Source organism: Vulpes lagopus, chromosome 4 (genome assembly GCF_018345385.1).
Source record: "Vulpes lagopus strain Blue_001 chromosome 4, ASM1834538v1, whole genome shotgun sequence".
In the NCBI taxonomy this organism is placed as follows: domain Eukaryota; kingdom Metazoa; phylum Chordata; class Mammalia; order Carnivora; family Canidae; genus Vulpes; species Vulpes lagopus.
This window is the reverse complement of record NC_054827.1, coordinates 43,447,867-43,462,824: the sequence shown is the minus strand read 5'-3', so window position 1 is coordinate 43,462,824 and position 14,958 is coordinate 43,447,867. Positions and strand designations below refer to the sequence as shown.

Sequence of the window (14,958 nt, the reverse complement as noted above, 5' to 3'; positions counted from 1 at the left end):
AAAGATGTATTTCATTTTAAAAGTTTCATGTACATTTTTGTACATTTCTGTATCCAATGTTAAAGCAAATAAAAAATTTGTCACTGACCAAAAACAAGTCTACATGGTTAAAAATGTTTGGCAGTAGTGCTTGGGTAGCTCAGTCGGTTAAGTTGTCTGACCCTTTTTTTTTTTTTTTGAAAGTTGTCTGACTTTTGATTTCGGCTCAGGTCATGATCTCAGGGTTGTGAGATTGAGCCCTGCTGGAGCCTGCTTAAAATACTCTCCTCTTCCTCTGCGTCACCCCTACCCATGAGCACATGCTCTAAATAAATAAATAAATATTAAAGAATGTTTGACAAAATGTGACTTATTCTAACTAGAGCTATAAAAAACTTCATAGAAACAGTACTGCTTTAATGAAAACACTTTCTCCAGGATAACCAAAAGTTTTAATATAACAAGCATAATTTCCAAATTATATATCAAATATTATACATTTAGTACTTAGGTACTATTAAAATTTAGAACATATGCTTTTTAATTTTTTACTCAGGTTTTTTTTCTTTTTTTTAATTTATCTATCAATCTTCTGTCCCCAATCCAGCCCTGATCTGGAATGATCTCTGGATCAAAATACCACTGTCATCCTCAGTCAACACAGTACACGGAGTGCCTGATGGAGGGTCTGTCACCACTTCTTCAGGCACTCAGCAGAAGAGCAAACACCATCCTCTCACTGGTAAGGTACCAATGCTGAAAGGTCAGGGGTCTAATTCTGAGGCTATTTTTCTTTTTCTTTTTCTTTTTTTTTTTTAACTCAAAGTCCCTGTTTTAAACTAAGTGCTGAATGAAATTTAGCTTTTTCTTCTATTTTTAGTATAGGCAGGAAACTACACTATTATTAGCAGTACCATACCTTTATCACCAATAGAATTTACATTACTTTTATAACAAAAGTTACTGCATGTACCTGATCTGGTCATTTAGGTTCATCATTACATGAAATTACATGAAAATAGTTATCAGACCTATTGCTAAATTTGTTATTGCATTAAGAAGCACATACACCATAATTTTAAATTTAAATATTTCAAATATAATAGATTTCCTTGTAATACACATTTTTGGTTTTGCATATAAAATGTGGAGAAGTAGTTCAAAGGCTTACTGGAATGTCAATTTATGAGAAAAAAGTTAAAAACCCTTGTGATAGAGAAACTGTGGTAATAGATGCTGTGTAATAACAAAGATCATTAGAAACTACTGTCTCTACTTTGATCTCAACAATGCTTCTTGACCATTTCCAAAGTATCTCAACAACTGAAAAGACTATACCTTTAAGGATTCCCAATGTACCTGAAATAACATGTTTATCTTAAATTCCTGTAGATTTTATATTCAATTCCATAATCATCTATAATCCTTTTGGTGAAAAAAAGTTCTCCAATGAGATAATTAGGCTAAATTGAGGCTCATGCCTACTCTATTAATAAAAAGATATTCTCAACTGCAACATACATAAAAGTAATTCATGGTACTCATAAAAAATACAGACATACCAGCACCATTTCCAGATATTAATTCAGGAAATCTGTGGTGAGACAATGAACCTAAACTTTTAAAAAAATCACCACATAATTCTGATGTTGATACATAATCAAAACTTAAGAAAGACTGCCCAGTAGTTATCTAATATACTATTCGTATAGTATAAATACTGTAATTTCAGAAATACAGAGTCTAACAACTCTTATAGCCTTCTTTAATGCATAGTTTCCATTTTTCTGCTAACAGTCCTACAAATTCTCCAACTGCTAACTTTCAACCATCCTCTTGACTTTTTTTTCCCCCCAGATTCAAATTCAGTTTGGGGACATTTTATTTTAGAAATGAATTCACAGTTGCCTTAACCACTGAGGATCTTTACTGAAATGTCCCACTTTTTTTCTCTGCATTGTTCCTTTGATTGAATAAAAAAAAATATTCATAGGTTTAAATAAACTATCTTTTTTCTCACTAGAACAGTTAAGTTTCTATTTTCCTGTTTCATCTTCTCGTCTTCCTTTATTTTGGACGAAACATCTCTGTACCAAACATCTCCGTACCAAGTTCAACTGGCTTTAGTCAGATGAACCATTCTAAAAGTACTTAAAACAACACAATTAAATACCCTGATTTCCTGATGAATCAACCTTCCAACCTTTCCCTAATGTTTTATATTTACCCTGAAACCAAGAGAAATTAAATCCTTACATTTGTATAGCATTTTACATTTGATCATATCCAGCTGAGATTACAACCAATTTAAATATTTATTGTCCATCCTAGAATACAGGTTTTTGAGTTCCTATATGCTTTTTCTAGGAACTAGTAATAATTCATGTACTTCTTAGTGCACAGTAAAAATGAGAAACATCTTCACCTACCTGTTCATAACCATTGGTGGCATGCCCATGTTGTTTTGTGCCATTACTTTATTTATGCCTTTAAGCGCCACCATTTTGGCTTTCATTATCGGATCTGTAATTGCATCAAAATCTACAGAAGAAATATTTTAAAGTTACTTATTTCATAATACTTGGTTACTAAAAGGTAATTTAACTATCACAAACATCATGTAATTTATAGACTCTTATTCCTCATTATAATAATCACTGCTACAGGTTTTTCTACTAGGTAAGGAATTATGAGATGGTAAAAACCTCACCTGAAATCTAATCTCATCTCACTAATCCATACCTGCATAATGCTTGCATACCTCAGTCATGCAAAAATCAGAGCAAGAAGCTTGCCACATTTAAGGGAGATGGTAGCAAATTATTGAAAGCAATGCAATTCCTTTTCATCCAAAATTTTGCAATGCTAATCAGAATGGCTTCTATAGTAATGCAACAGCATGAATAAGAAATTGCAGTTATTTCCAATACTAAGGAATTCCACCAAACTAGTTGGTACTCTTTAAAAGAAAAACATATTTCTTGATGATATACCTTTGCAGTAAGGATAGGCTACTGAAAGAAAAAGAAAAAGGACCTCTGCATATGGATGAAAAGGAAATGGGCCCCCCTCATATTAAATAGGTAATGTCCATAGGACAGAACATCAGTTTTACTGTTTAGAAGAAAGCATTCCTTTGACATGTGCACTTTGCAAATTCTTACCTTTGGAAGCACTCAAGTATTTTTACTGCATTGCTATTTTATGGGGTTTTTGCTTTTGTTTTTTCAAAGTAATAAGGTACTGGAAATACCTCAAAGAGCCCTATTATGAAAAATTTTGCCAAGCATTTATCGTACACCAAAGACAGCAAGAAGTTTATTTCTATCATAATTTCTTTAAATTCATCTTTCAAAGACTCTGAAAACATGTAGTAATAATGGTTAGAGGGAACTAAAGATGATGAGTTTTATTTCTGTTAACAATACCATAAGTAATAGAAGTGAGAAAGTCTGAAACTCAGAGCTTTGAATCTCTTGATCCAGGGGAGGAATCTAAACTTCCTAATTGCTTTCCTTTTAAAGCGAATGAGGAACAAAATTACAAGCCGCCTCGTTGCTCTGGTCCACAGGTAATGTTAATCCTGAAATCCTAGAGGTCCACTGCTTGCCACCCTAATGCCCACAGCAATCATTACTGAAACACAAGGGATTTCCTACCGATATTAGGGAAGAACGGCTCTGACCGCTGGCGAATCATGGCTTGCATCTGTCTCTGCTGTTGCTGTTCTTGTCTCTCTTGATCCAGAAGATCCTGCAGAAGTAGAGGCTGTTCCTCCAGAAGCAGGGGCCTCTCTCTATTCTGCTGGGCTAATGTCTGAGGGATCATTAGTTGCTGAGGTCCAGACATGCCACTGGTACCAGACTGGCTTGTTAGAGGCACAGTCTGATTTGTAGGCTTTCCTGTCCCAAAACCATGATTTACTGTTGACTGCCCCTGAATGAATCCTGGATTTACTTGCACACCCTGAGGAAAAGTATGATTTACTCTAGAGACTACTGTCACATTAGAATTTATGGGATTATCCAAAACGTGACCAGGTGGTGTCATTAAAGGAGGTGGCAAATTTGACACATGGTTGGATGGTGAGGCTGGCAAAGTTGGTGGTGGAGACCCCAATGGCCTAATGTCTGAATTATCAGGTTTTTCATTAGCAAGTAAACTTGAGAGAACTGGAGTTGTTCCAGTTATGCCACAAGAGTTTATTACATCCTCAGCAGGCAGCTGAGTGGAGCCAAGAACACCACTTGTGCTGGAGACAGCAGTTTCTCGATTAGTTCTTTTCTCAAGTAGATCTGTATCACAGGACTGCAAAGGAGCCTTTTCTCCATCATTTATATCTGTGTGAGCAGAAGCCTGTGAGCAGGGAGTGTCAACATTATCTTTACTCTCTTCACTTTTCTCACTTTCACATTTAGTTTCCCCTTTAGAATTTGGAGACAGTACTTCTGTTTTTATCTCACTAGTACCCACAGATTTTTTCCATGGAGAATGTTTATCAGGAGGAACCATAGTTTTTTCCTCTTGCTCCTTTTTTTTTGGTTCAATAGATACACACTGATTATCTATCTTATCATCAATTGGAACATTAAGGTCTAGTTCCTCATTAAACATGCTTTTCTTATCTCCTAGGTCAAGTTCTGGATCTGTATATGCAATGATATCAAATTCTCCTGATCTTAAGAGGTCATCCAGGTTGGGATCATTGGTTTCCAAATTACCCAAAGTATCCAATTCATCTCCCTTGCCATCCTCCGTATCTAGATTTAAATTTTCAAGATCTTCATCATCCAAGTCTTTGACTTCAACCCCCTCAAGATCTTTAACATCTAGTTCCTTTACAGATGGGTCATCAGAATCAAGTTTTTCTTCGAGACCCTCAGAAGATTGGGTGGTCATCTGTAAATTATCAGATGTTGTTTCAGCTGATGTAGATGTTGACAAAGAGGCCTCGGAAAATTCACCACCTACGGGATGATTTAGAGACCTCATGACCATAGAAGATGAATGGGCAGGATGACCTTGGTCTTGCTGAGATGGTGGCACTTGTTCCAAATTTGGATGCAAAGGCAGCTGAGTTGGTAGACCTTGAGAAGGTCGTCTCAAGGGCTCTGTGTGTCTAGGGCCTGGAAAGTCTGGCCGGGGAATGAAGTTTCCATGCCTTGGATGAGAAGGTGCCTCTATAACACTGCTGGGAGAAGCACTGAAGGGCAGCCGTGGCCTTCCATCAGGGGCCCTATGTCTCAATTCAATAAATGCTTGGCCCAGTATGTTATGCTGCTGAACTGGCAGGCTCTGTGGTGGAAAATGCTGAGGAAGGCCAACTGGATTATTCATTTGTGAGTTATTTAAAGGCCTCGGCATATCTACAGATATCGATCTTCTTAGCTGTGGAGGAACTCCAGATCCTTGTATTTGTTGAGGAGGTACAAGGAAGCGTTCCTGACTTGACAGGGTACCATGACTAGCTCCTGGAAATCCAAATCTAGGGGGAAAAAAAAAGAGAAAGAAAAAGAAAAAAAGGCAAATGTTAATAGTACGAATCATGTTGAATTTGAGTTAGGTTGAAAAAGAATTTTTTTTTTTTGAAAAAGAAAGAATTTTAGGTTGAACTCATATACAAAATTAATGTTGCCAAATACAATGACTTAGCAAAACAAAATTATCACCATTAGAAAGCACTCATTAAGTACCTACATGCAAGTAATTTTTGCTAAGTACCCTGTAACATTCCCCATATCTGAGCTCTGAAGGCATATGGTCTAAGACAATATAAACAAAGACAAAGGAATTGCCAACAGGCAAGTAAAATCAAATGTTTAGAAATAAGCATAATGCTACTGGAGTTGAGTAAGAGTTCCCTTTTCTTTCTTTAGGGAGGCTATAAGGAGGAGGCTGATACAGAGGGATGCTTGAAGAAGGCAGCTGGTCTAATGAATTATACTACAGATATTTAGAGGCTTCTGTCCTTGAGAAGACATAGATGCAGGTATGATGACTGGGTAGACTAATCTATTTGCTTAAAAGAGATGAGGACAGGAGGCAGTAAGAGAAAGAATGATAGGCATCATCTGTAAAAACTAAGTAGATGAATAAATTATAGGACTATTTTTATTATTTACACTGTACCTCAATTCTAGAGAGAATTAAAGGCAATTTATAGATAAATATAAAACAGAGCAACAGGTGTATGTTATAATTGAAGAAAAAAGGAAAATCAGGGTAAGACTATAACACGGAAGTAGGTATTAGACTACAAAAACATACATGACAGAATCAAAAGCATATCCTAAAGAACTCTCTTTATTATAATGTTTGGCTTTGATCTTTCTACCAGCCACTTCCAACAAACAAATACCACTAACTTTACAATCCTCTCTCATCAAGAAAAGTTCCTAGAAGAAAACACCCCAACAATCTGGAAATCTCCATGGTTATTTACAGTGTAAATTAAAATGGAAAATTTGCGGAGAAGACAGTTCTCACTCATCACATCACAGAAAGCTTTTAGGGTGTGGCGGTTACATGCTAGCGATCTGACTGGCTGATAACCTACATCCCCATGGCTTTAACGTACACCTAATACAGTCAATATGTAGTAAGAGAGGGGAGGTTTTAGAGTCTGTAGAATTCTCAGAGGTTAAAAAAAAGAAAAATCCATGACCTCTCATTAGCGGAAAATAACATTGATTAGATCTCAAGGGAATCAAAAACTAAAAAGCACTAACAACATGTTAAGAGTTAACTTCATTTCTTGATTCCCTTCTAATAGTTTAAATCTGCTGTGAAATTAAAAGCATTACCTAAATCCATGAGGTCTCATCCCCATACCAGTAACATCAGGAGGATAGGGTCCACGTGGATCTTTTGGGAAAACTGCATATCTAGGTCCTAGAGGAGGGCCAACAGGTGATCGGATGTTCCCAGGATAGGGGGGTGGAGGCCTAGTAAAAGCCTGGCTTATACTCTCAGGCTGCCAGTGCTGCAGGGGTGCGGGATGAGGTACTGCTGCTGGATCCTGGGACCCTTTCTCCTGTCGACCTGCCATCTTCTTCTGCTGCTGCTGCTGGAGAATGATTTCACGTAACTTCTGCCGCTGGAATGAAAGAAATGAAAATCACTGGGATTTCTGACAACAAACTAATAGCTTTCTAAGCCCTAATACCTCAAATGTGTGATGCTTAAAATATCACATTTTAAAAAGTTTGATTAAACACCAGTTATACTTAAAATTCAAGATGTTATAAAAACTAACAATTTGGGTCCTTTTCCTTGCCATACAAATATCATGAAATGCAAAGCTTTCCTATTTAAGAATTCCCATACCAAAAAAAAAAAATCCCATATAAATTCATGAATATCAAAACTAAGATACAGAATAAATCAAATTCAATTGTACTAATTTTACCAATTTCACTTTTCTTTGCAGTACAACAAATTCAAGAGTAGGATAAACCTTAACATCTGTGTAGAAATTACTCAGTTTGATGAACAGCTTTCTCAAATAATACATTTAAAACATCTGTGAAGGTACGCTGTGTTGTTGTTGTTGTTGTTTTTTACCTGTCTCAGTTTCTCTGTATCTGCTTGTGACATATTTACGGTATTCTGCGTATCAGTGACTCCTGAGGTTGGTATGGGACCAGGAAGATGGGAGACACTGGAAAACTGTTGGCTTTGAGAACTCATTGGAGAGTTAGAAGGTGCACTGAAACTCCCCTCTGATCCAGGTCTTGACTGATCAACAATATCATGAGAAACTTGACTTGTTCCAAAAGAGTCAGACTGAGATCTTGGAGTCATTGGAGGCTGGTCATAGGGATCACGAGTAGCAGATGGGGAGACTCGGGTAAACGTGTCTGAAAGACTAGGTCCTGGTGGCCTTGGTGTTTGGGAACACGCATCAGGTGGCCTTATCAATGGGCCAGAGAGAGCTGCTCCGCGAGTTTGTGCTGCTTGCAGGAAAGGATCCTGATTTGGCATTAGGACTGGTCTTGTCATTGAGGACCTAGGAAAACCCTCCGAAATCCTTGGCCTTGGTGTTGCTGGTGGCTGAGAGTAAGGAACAGATATCCCAGGTCTTGGTGTTCCAGGAGGATGACCATATGGATCCGAATGCCTCTGATTAGTGACAGATGTAACAAACAAGTCTGCCTGTGCAGATGGCCTTGGGGTTGGTGGCTGCTGACTATAAGGATCAATGGTGGTGGGCCGGGGAGTTCCAGGAGGTTGAGAGTAAGGATCTGGATTGGAGCGAGATGTTCCTGAGGGTTGGGAATAAGAATCTACAACAGGTCGCGGAGTTCCTGGGGGTTGGGAATATGGGTCCTGAGATGTTGGCCTTGATATGGTTCCAGGCTGGGAAAAAGCCCTTGAAGGATGGGCAAAAGATTCATTCATTGCCGGATGTGGGGTCAGAGGAGGCTGGCTATATGGGTCACTTGACTGGTTATGAGAAAAGTTATCTACAGGTCTTGGTGTCAAAGCAGGCCTCTCATATGGATCAACAGACAATCGCCTTGGTGGTTGTGACACTGATCCATAGGGATCCTGGGAAGACGGAGGGGGTTGCATTGGAGTCTTAAAAGGTCCAGGACCACTCTCAAGAGGGGCAGGTGTCAACAAGGGTCGTGCATATGGGTCAGGTATCCGTTGTCTTTGAAATACATCTGCCCTAGGAGATGGTTTAGTAAAGTGATCATTGGTTCCAGCTGTTAGAGGACCCTTTGCAGTCTGTTCAGAAACTATAGGAGACCTGGGGAGGCCCAAGGGTTTGGGAAACTGATCTGTCATCATAGGTCTAGGTGTGTCTGGAGGCTTTGCATAGGGGTCAGTATTTGTTGTGGAGGAAGAACACAGATCTCTGACTGGGGATGGCCTGTTTGCTGTAGTGTCAGTCATCTGAGCAGGCCTAGACACTGAAGGCAGAGGGGTGCAGCTGTCTGCTGGTGCAGCAGAATTTCTTCTGGAAAAACTATGGCCCCCAGGAGGTGGTCTTGGGGTACCAACCATTTTCGCATAAGGATCCATGGGAGATGGCGGTCGGGAATGAGAAGATCCCGGTGAAAACACCTGTGGGGAGGCTGGCTGACAAGCCTGAGACTGTGGCAGCCCCTCCTGAATGGACACGCGGGACGGGGTTGCCGCAGGAGGAGGAGCCTGTGGTTTCACAAACACATCATCTGATGATGCAGAAGTTGGGGTGCTGGGTAGCTGCTTTGTAAACAGGTCTTTATGGAATGACTGTGCAGGAGACACATTTCCATTGCCGGGCTGGGGGGTCAAGGGGCTCTGCATCCCACTGCTGGGTGTGTCGGAGCCGGACTGGGCCAGGAGGGGCTGGGCTCCAAACTGCTGCTGCTGCTGCTGCTGCTGCTGCTCATTCTTCACCTGTTCCAGTTTCTGAGTGGCTTCAATTTTAGCTTGCTGCTTACTCTTCTGACGCATTTGCTGTGAAACAAGAAAGAAAAAGCAATCACACAGTTAAGAAAAAGAACATGACGGTCAGGAGAGGGAAAAAGCAATGGAAAATTAATTTGTTTGATGTTATCAGTCACTAGTTTGTGCCAATATTAAGATTATAAATTCCTGAAGAGGAGACGTGACCATCCATCACAGCACACCTCATTCATGCCTGGGGCAATATACTGTCTCTAATATTTCAATGAACTTCCCAAATCAACTTACATATAGTTTACTGAGAAAGGAAGCCTATTTTTTGTTTGTTTTTTAAAGATTTTACTTATTTATTCATGAGAGACAGAGAGACACAGGCAGAGGGAGAAGCAGGCTCCACACAGGGAGCCCGACATGGGACTTGATCCTGGGTCTCCAGGATCAGGCCCTGGGCCAAAGGCAGCACTAAACTGCTGAGCCACCTGGGCTGCCCAGGAAGTCTATTTTTAATCTCATTTTTATATTCTCCTAAGAATTATCTTCCAAAATAATGACATAAACTGTTCTCAATAAGTAAAAATGCAATTTAAAAGTAAATTATTTAAAAAAACAAAAGCCAAAAAACAACCACATACCTGTCTAAATTTCCATTCCTGTTCATGTTCTGATTCTCTTTGCTTTAATGGATCTTTAAAAAGGTCCGAATCAATGCGGGAACCAGGATCGATGCTATCTTGCTGTTGTTGCCTCTTCAGGGGATCATTTGACATCTGTACTTTATTAATGCGTAAAGCAGCTCTGTTATCCCTGGCTTTTTGCTTTGAAAAAAGGAGAAGAAAATTATCTTCCAGCAGATGTTAACACGTTTCAAGAAACAAAAATGAAGTAAAACTATGAAAAATTTGATAAGAAAAAGTTGGGTTAAATAGATGAAGAGCTGAAACAGTATCCTTTAGAACTTCCAGACTCTCAAGTGAAAGCATCTGGACACTACCCCATTTCCTGTTTTTGATGCATGTCACCTCAAGTGGAGGACGGGTTTCCAACTCTCTGTCTGAACCAGACTAGAGAACCCAGAGGTAATCTATTTTCAACCCTAATCTTTACAGACACTTTAAAAATGAAAAAATTAACCTCTCCCCTAAATCAGAGAAAAGGAAAATATCAAATCTAAAATCTGGAATTTGAAGCTGAGCATTAAAGAAAACTGAGAAACACTAAAAATATCTTGTCGTTACCTTACTACTGTCAAGCTGAAACAAAACAAGGCATTAAACACATCAAAAAAATTATTTTGCTTTACCCAAGCAATCATTATCTCTGACAATCTGTGCACTGAAGGCCACGTTGGAAAATAACCACATATATCTTTCAAAACAATAATGTCCATTTAATATGCTTTAAAATGGGAACAGGGATTTGGATCCAGCTGACAGTCTTAATTTGGCTCTTTGGGAGAAAATAATTTACCATCTAAACTGTGTGACTTATACAAAATATCCTGACAATTCGTCACAAAGTTCATGTTTCCAAAGCTCCTTAAAGGTGTCCAGATAGGTCTCTCTCAAGATTTGTAAGATTCCTCATTAATCTTAACACAGAAAGAGCTTGTTGTGGAAGAAACTGAGGCACACTAATGCAGCCTCAAAACTTAGCACTCTTTCACAGAGATGACAGATTTCTGAAGTGAAATGAATTAAACATCCTCCTAAAATAACTGATTTCAATCTTCAATATCCCAGCTCTATTAACTAGCTTATAAATACACCATTTTACCTTAAGACATGATGAATTAGGAAATCACTATTAAAAACAAAGCTGTTTATTAGTTGTGCAAGTATTAATGTTTTCTTCAATGGACAATCTTTTTATTAACCTAAGACAATAAAATGAAGGTTCAGGTATCAAGTTTAACAATATGATAGAAGAGGTTTGGTAAATACCACGTAAGGCGCTCTTTCCTGTGAGCTTGCTTTTCTCCACAGCTTGGCGATCTGCTTCACTCTAGTAGTCCAGTCTGCAATAGAAAAGCATGGCGCACACCGTTTACGGAGCTGAGGTCAGGATGCATTGCCACGTGGCGCTGGCAGCTCAACTTAGTCTGGCTGTGTTTTCATAAAATGAATAGCCCTAAGTTAGCCCTAAGTTATTTGTATAGCATGAAGTTCCAGGCACACAGTAAGCCAAATACTTGCTGAATGAAGTGTTGCCTCATTAACAATCTCACTTGTAGAGTGGGGAAACTTAAATAAAAGGGGCTAAGTAGCCAATAAAAAGTGAACCCAAACTTCACTTCCCTCAACCATGTGAGATGTTATCAGAATCAAAGCTAAAAGTTCTATAAAACATCTCTATTCAAGAGAAGTCTATTAATCTGACCAAAAGGAAGTAATCATAACTATAAAGAAGCATCTCACCAGCATTTGTGCACAACAAAGATATGGAAAACTAACAATTTCAAGCCATTTTTTGAAATGCAGTGTCAGGACAGCAAACAAAATGAAATATGGGTAAAATCAACAATGATAAATGTAGAAATGACTTAGGTCATTATAAAAACAACAATCAATGAAAATGGAAATCAGGTGACATACCAACAGCCTTAACATGGAATTTCATGAGGTTCTAGATCATATAATAAAATTAAAGAAAATTACTTAAAAAAAAATCATAGCTCTACTCTAAATTTACATTGACACAGAGACTTAATAGAACCAGATATGCTCATCTGTGAACAACAAATGAAAGTGTGATAAAACAGTTATTTGAAGAGTATGTATATTCCTCTAACAGACAACCCTGTACCTAACCATTGATTCTTACTGTTGGATAAGGTAGCATTTATTTCTATACATAATGAATAGACTTCCATAAAAAGGCACCTGAAAAGACAGGTGTCATCTGTAAGAATTTCCATTTTGGGGTAACCCCCTAGTAATTTAAGAGCTACATGCTGACAGCAGTGAAACTACTCTAAGACTGAGTATGAATGACGTCTCCCATCCTGGTCTGTCTTGCAAATGAATTCGCTATAATTAACCAATGTCCACTTGCAAATATTCTATAAATGACCTTCCATTAATCCAAATAGTTCATCCTCTGCTTAATCAGAATTTTCAAAAATGGGGACGTCTGGGTGGCTCAGTGGTTGAGTGTCTGCACTCGGCTCAGGGCGTGATCCCGGGGTCCTGGGATCAAGTCTCACACATCGGGCTCCCCTTCAGGAGCCTGCTTCTCCCTCTGCCTATGTCTCTGCCTCACTGTGTCTCTCATGAATAAATAAAATATTTTTTTTTTTAAACGGAATTTTCAAAAATGGTACCATTATACCAGCTGACTTTTTCAAATAGGCTAGACAGTTGAGGAGAAGGGGAAACGTTACTGAGTTAGCTTACTCGGAAACAATGCCTAGAATGAAGTCAGATTTAGCCTAACAATACTTTGGACTAAGTGTTTAGTTTCTGTCCTAGAAATCTTTTTTCTTTTCTTTTCTTTTCTTTTTTTTTGTAGAGTTCCACATGTAGGAAGACTGCTAAGAGTTGGAAAATAGATTATTTCATTAACCAAAATGAATTTTTAGGAAATATGCAAATGGATACAGGGTCTAAGACTAAGAAAATACAAGATGTTTCCAGTATTCTACAGAATCCAAAGTGACCGTTGATACATGGACTTTCTACTGCAGTTAACAAAAACAAATAACAAACAGGCATTATACATGCAGGGAAGTTGGTAACACAGCAACACTATATCTGTGAATTACCAGGGAATTCTTCCTTGAGGTTGGGGAAGTTAATGTTTGTGTAGAGAACCGGTGCTACCGTTGCCATTTCACCCAGAGCCTCTTCCTTCTCCCACTTCAGTGCACTTCTCTGGGCATTTGACATTGTATCATTCTCTCCTTCCACAGCGGGAGCTGAGGATGTCCAAGCACTATTAGCATCACTAGCCATTGGATTAAATGCTGGATTTTTATCCCTGGGAAATAATAAACAACTTTACATCATAAGCATAAAATTACTTTCTGAATACTATGGTTGAGTACAATTTCATTAAGACCTCTTCTTATTACAAAACAGCTAAAATTTAGGTAATTTTTAGCAAAGATCCCAATATATGTAATATACAGTTATATAGTGCACAGCAACTTGAAACAGATGAATTAATATTTATATAAGAAAAATCAGCGTAACTTAAGTTTCCATGGAAAACGAAAGCTTTTAATACCTGGCATCAGTGTAAGGAGATTGTGCTATGGCAGAGAAAGTCCCCAATCCACTTCCAGGAGGCAAAGAATTATGTGGGAGATGAGGATTGGGTCCGATAAGGCCATTCATGAGTGGCATCCGGGAAAAAACATCTTTAAAGAAGAATACAATTCAGTTTGCATATTATTCATAAATAATAAAAAAACAGCTTGTTTATAATATTTTTAAAAAATTTCTAGCACTATTTGAAAGTAAGATTTTTATTTCAGTATTAAACTAAAATAATGTATGAAGTGTAACTTCTGGTTATAATATTTTGCAATATGATCTCTGTACTTCTCTCTACTTCATCATAGTATATTGCAGATAGCACACATTTTACAGTTTGAGAGCCCTGAACTTGAAGCTTCATTTTTGCTACTTGTTAGGAGAGTCAAACTATTTCTATACATAATGAACAAACTATTTCTATTCATAATACACGAAGATACTCCATAATGTTATTGATACAATGTATGTGGAACTCTCAGCACAGTGCCTGCCATGCAATGAGCTACCGAGTACATTAGCTCCACCAAAAGAAGGATTCTCACAGCAAATGCTGGTACATTTTATCAAATATTCTTTCTCTTCTTCATTCAAAATTTACAAACAGATGGTTCTTTATATTTTACTCTTGTTGCTGTTAATACAAAAAAACCATCCATGATTCTTTTGTGTTCTAAAATTGTGGTATGTGTTCTAAAATTGTTAGGAACAAGCAATATTTCATCTATCATTATCAAATAGACGGTTATTGTTAAAACTACATACATTTTGTTTTGGGCTTCATTTTCATTACTGTGCTTGCCATTTCAGCCCCCAAACACATTTTAACTCTCATTCCAGCTTATTCACAAGCTTTCAAATACCTGATCGTCTTCTTCCTAAACAGCCATGTGGCAAACTATAATAAGACCAACCTTGGTTTTCCCCTAACTCTCCTCAAGCACATAAGTCCAACCTTGGTTATTATGATCCCCTACTGATCTGAACTACTAAGGAATAGCCAACTCCCCTTATCTGCACAATTTTCTGTATCTTCAAAAACCTCCTCCAACTTAGAGACATAACGTGATGTAATAAATACATGGCATCTGTTGCAACACCCAGAACAACAACAATTACACAAATGGAAATACAGTTATCAGGATGGCTGATACAGGCCATATTGGTATAATGACAGAGATCTCCTAACAATGACTTTGCCATGCCATTAGGAAAAAGATAATAACTGAGAGCAGTAGCAGTGTCTCCCCTATATGTTTTACACTGCATGATGTCCTATTACCTAAGCCAGATCCTTTGACTGGAAAAGTTCTGAGTATACAGAGCT

General features: G+C 38.1%; 1 protein-coding gene across 14 annotated transcripts in view; it reads right to left on the bottom strand.

Annotated features, from left to right (window-relative positions):
- The window catches only part of KMT2C (lysine methyltransferase 2C), a 284,116-nt gene that overhangs the window by 35,697 nt on the left and 233,461 nt on the right, over window positions 1-14,958 (bottom strand). For all 14 annotated transcript variants that reach the window (XM_041752737.1, XM_041752743.1, XM_041752742.1 and 11 more), the window contains 8 exons: window positions 13,603-13,735; window positions 13,139-13,353; window positions 11,319-11,392; window positions 10,011-10,193; window positions 7,543-9,429; window positions 6,783-7,075; window positions 3,639-5,464; window positions 2,409-2,520 (listed from right to left, as the gene is read on the bottom strand). In XM_041752737.1, the coding sequence (XP_041608671.1) occupies window positions 2,409-2,520; window positions 3,639-5,464; window positions 6,783-7,075; window positions 7,543-9,429; window positions 10,011-10,193; window positions 11,319-11,392; window positions 13,139-13,353; window positions 13,603-13,735 (4,723 nt within the window). The remainder of the gene's footprint in view (window positions 1-2,408; window positions 2,521-3,638; window positions 5,465-6,782; window positions 7,076-7,542; window positions 9,430-10,010; window positions 10,194-11,318; window positions 11,393-13,138; window positions 13,354-13,602; window positions 13,736-14,958) is intronic.